The sequence below is a fragment of the Rhea americana genome, unplaced genomic scaffold (assembly GCF_003343005.1).
Source record: "Rhea americana isolate MKP2758 unplaced genomic scaffold, rheAme1 scaffold_24, whole genome shotgun sequence".
Lineage (NCBI taxonomy): Eukaryota > Metazoa > Chordata > Aves > Rheiformes > Rheidae > Rhea > Rhea americana.
This window is the reverse complement of record NW_028186357.1, coordinates 7,564,053-7,567,381: the sequence shown is the minus strand read 5'-3', so window position 1 is coordinate 7,567,381 and position 3,329 is coordinate 7,564,053. Positions and strand designations below refer to the sequence as shown.

General features: G+C 40.6%; 1 protein-coding gene across 1 annotated transcript in view; it reads left to right on the top strand.

Moving 5' to 3' along the window:
- Positions 1-415: 415 nt before the first annotated feature.
- Positions 416-3,329, top strand: part of DYNC1LI2 (dynein cytoplasmic 1 light intermediate chain 2) — a 26,138-nt gene continuing 23,224 nt past the window's right edge. The window contains exons 1-2 of the mRNA XM_085306448.1: positions 416-484; positions 1,449-1,565. Coding sequence (XP_085162574.1) covers positions 1,478-1,565 — 88 coding nt within the window. The 5' untranslated portion in view covers positions 416-484; positions 1,449-1,477. The remainder of the gene's footprint in view (positions 485-1,448; positions 1,566-3,329) is intronic.

The window sequence follows — 3,329 nt, the reverse complement described above, 5'->3', positions numbered from 1 at the left end:
GCGGAGCGGCGCGGAGAGGGTCTCCTGCGCGGCAGCCGCTGAGCTGCGAGGAGCCGCTCTGGGGCTTTTCTTGATTATAATGGGAGGCAAATGTGCTAAAACATACAGGAGCGGGTTGTGGGAAGACTTAGTCATCGGTTGCAGCGTAAGGTTTCCTTGGCGGTAGCGCTGCCCCTTGCTGAGGGAGSAAAGTTGCAGAGAGCGGTGGTGCACGAGCCGTTAGGCGTTAGAAACGCTTCGCCCTGTGCGTGAGGCGCTCTGGAGAGGCGGGCTTTTAAAACGCGCCTGCAGCATCGCCTGCCGTGCGCCCCGGGGGCGAACGGGCCGGGCCGGGAGGCGCCGCCGCCGGGGCCGCGGCCGCGGGCGGGCGTGTCCGCAGCAGCCGCCTCACGGCGGTGCTCCTCTTCCAGGTCCTCGATACTCAGTGAAGTTTCTACCCGCTCAAGATCGAAACTGCCATCGGGCAAAAATATTCTTGTTTTTGGTAAGTAGCTTATATAAGTAGCARATCTGTTTTTCTTCTTGTGGAAGCAAAATATATTTGTGTGTTTAAAATAAGATGGTTTTAGTACTGCTGTGAGCAGTGGAGAGGGTTTATTTCATTTAAAAGTGTGTCTAGGTGCTGATTTAACTGTTTTGCATCAGTTTAACTTACCCATACAAGACAAACCAAAATAATTATTGAACTAGAGGTTTTGAGTTCAGATTGCATAATTAAATGCTGGCATTAAAATCACATTTTTTTRAAATAGATTTATTTATGTGTATAGGAAAAGTCTGATACTGTTGTCACAYTGGTACATGTAGGTGTGGCTTCTTTCTATTGAATTAGGTGATAAAATGTCTATTTGAGTAAAAGACTGTATTTCTCTCTGCTTTGCCTTCAGGATATTCAGACATTCCTTTTTGCTGTCTTTTGTGAATTAGAACCTTCTTTACTTTCTTGGGTCATTTTAGAATACCAAAGGGTCATTCTCTTCCCTGAACCCAAGGAAAAGTGTTTAGTGCTGTGCTATGCTTTTCAGTCAAACTATACAAAAATTCATTTGATTTTTAATCATCTGTCTTGATCGGGATTATATGTTTTCTTCTGTCTTTTTATAGCTAGAAATAACATGAACAAACTGACAATCCATTTGTTAAAATTAGGTTATGTAATAAGGGATAYGGTAGTCTTATTTTGAGGCTGGCAGATTTACTGTCTTTCTGCTTTATGCTGCTGTTAGATTCTTAATATAGTTTAAACAACTGGAATGTAATATTAAACAATGGAGTGCTTCTTTATGTTTGTGTTGGTATGAACTGTCAGATTCAGCTGGAAAATAACAAATAATGATGGTTCAAAAATAGACAAGAATACTTTTTGTAAGCACCTTTTAAAACCCTTTCTACAAAAATAAAATAAGTTCTGAATGTGCCTTTTTTTTCCTGTAAAAACTTACTGGCAGGTGATGATGGTTCAGGCAAAACCACACTTATGGCTAAAATACAGGGAGCAGAGCATGGCAAGAAAGGAAGAGGGCTGGAATATCTATATCTAAATATTCATGATGAAGACAGAGATGGTAAGTTTGTTTTATATGTAATCTTTCTGCTGTAATGTTTTAGCTGATACTTTTTTTTAAAAATTATGGTTTCATCTATGTATTTTGGGTTATATCCAAGTAGCTGGTCCCAGCATTGGCTTTTTGCACATGCTTTATGAGTTATATCAGTTCCTTAAATGAAACGCATGTTACACTCAGACTGCTCTCTCCCTATTTCCCTTCTCACAGCTTGACCTGTATATGAGGAAAAAGTACACTTGAGCAGCTCCCTCAGGATCCATTTACTTTCAGGACAGATACTGACTTACTAGCAGTGAATTSCCACAAAGTTCAAGTACTTAGAGCTATAAAGTGACACATCCATGAGAACTTAATTCTAAATATGGATTTCAGGGTTTGAGTTTTTAGAGGTTTCTTGCAGGGAGGACTTACCTAAAAGTTATRCTTGTTAAGTATAATTGAGACATTTTATTAGTCATAGCTGAATGAGCTGAATGGAGAAACTTTGCTTTTGCTCCATATCTTTCTCTTTGTTGTGGTTGATTGCTGTCCTCCAGTATGTGGGAGGCAACATACTATTTAACAGCAGGGAGACATGCTATTGTTAGGATAGGGACAGGAAGAGATGAGGAATTAATTTGTTATCCTTGCTCCTAAATCTACCTCCAGCTGTCTGTTTTTGGACAAACTGTCAGATCTGTGTGTATGTTAGTTTTACTCCTTATAAAATGAGAATCGTGCTACTGATCGTCGTCTGAGTTTTCAGCTTGGAAGAGAGAAACARTAAGGGTGGTTCGTCCTTGTTCTTGAAAATAGATGAACTATATCCTGTAACAGTGTTTTGGCAATGGCAATGTACTGCAGGCTTGCATCGTTGATTAAGTACCATATGCAACTGGTTGTTAACGGAGGTTGGCCTCTGCTCACATGATAGTTTACTATCTTTGGATACTACGTTAGGCACAGCTTAAGGATGAGTACATTGCTTGTGTCTTCAGTGGCCTTCYAACCTTGTAGTTCTCAGAAAAGCTTCTGTGCTGGAATTTTCAGTGATGAGGCCATTTTTGGCTTCTTGAGGTTCTTAGTGTAAGTGCTTTCTCACCATGGACAATCTTCTTTAGTACTACGTAAATACTTCAGTGGAAAAAACCCTACCATTATGGGTGCCAAGATGGTCTGTGACATCAGGCTTTCTGCAGTACCAAAGGAGCTGGTAGGACAAGCGGACAAATGTTTGGTGTGACGCTCTTCCTGGTGCTGTTTATCAAAGTTAAAGTATCTCCCTGCTGTAGAAATATTTTGGGTYTGTTTCTGAGTGTCTGAAAGCCTTAAGTACTTAAGGAGATCAGGAGAAACTTGTCATGAGAACCTTSGCAGCAGCAGCAGGGAAAAAGAAACATTTTTGACTAGCAAACTCAGTTTGAAAATTCAGGTCTTTATGCATCTCTTCAATGGATGTTTTAGCATCTAATAATACCTGCCTTTTTCTTTTCTGTCTTGTTAGTGTCATCAGCAAGCAAAAGAATAGCAAAGTAGCTCAGGACCTCCTAGCAGGCAAAGGAAACATCCTTCTTTTTCAGGGTCTTGTTTTCTTCTGTTTTTTTAAACTCTTTGCATACTTTAGGTATGCTTATGCCCAGGTGCAGGTTTGGGAACAAAACCTTTAACTCACCCCATAATTGTAGGAAGTGGTCAAGAAACTAAAGATTGGCCTTCAGGTGTTACTGTCACTATTGCTATCAAATCAACTCTGGCTGCTGAAACTGCATAGTGGAGTAAGAA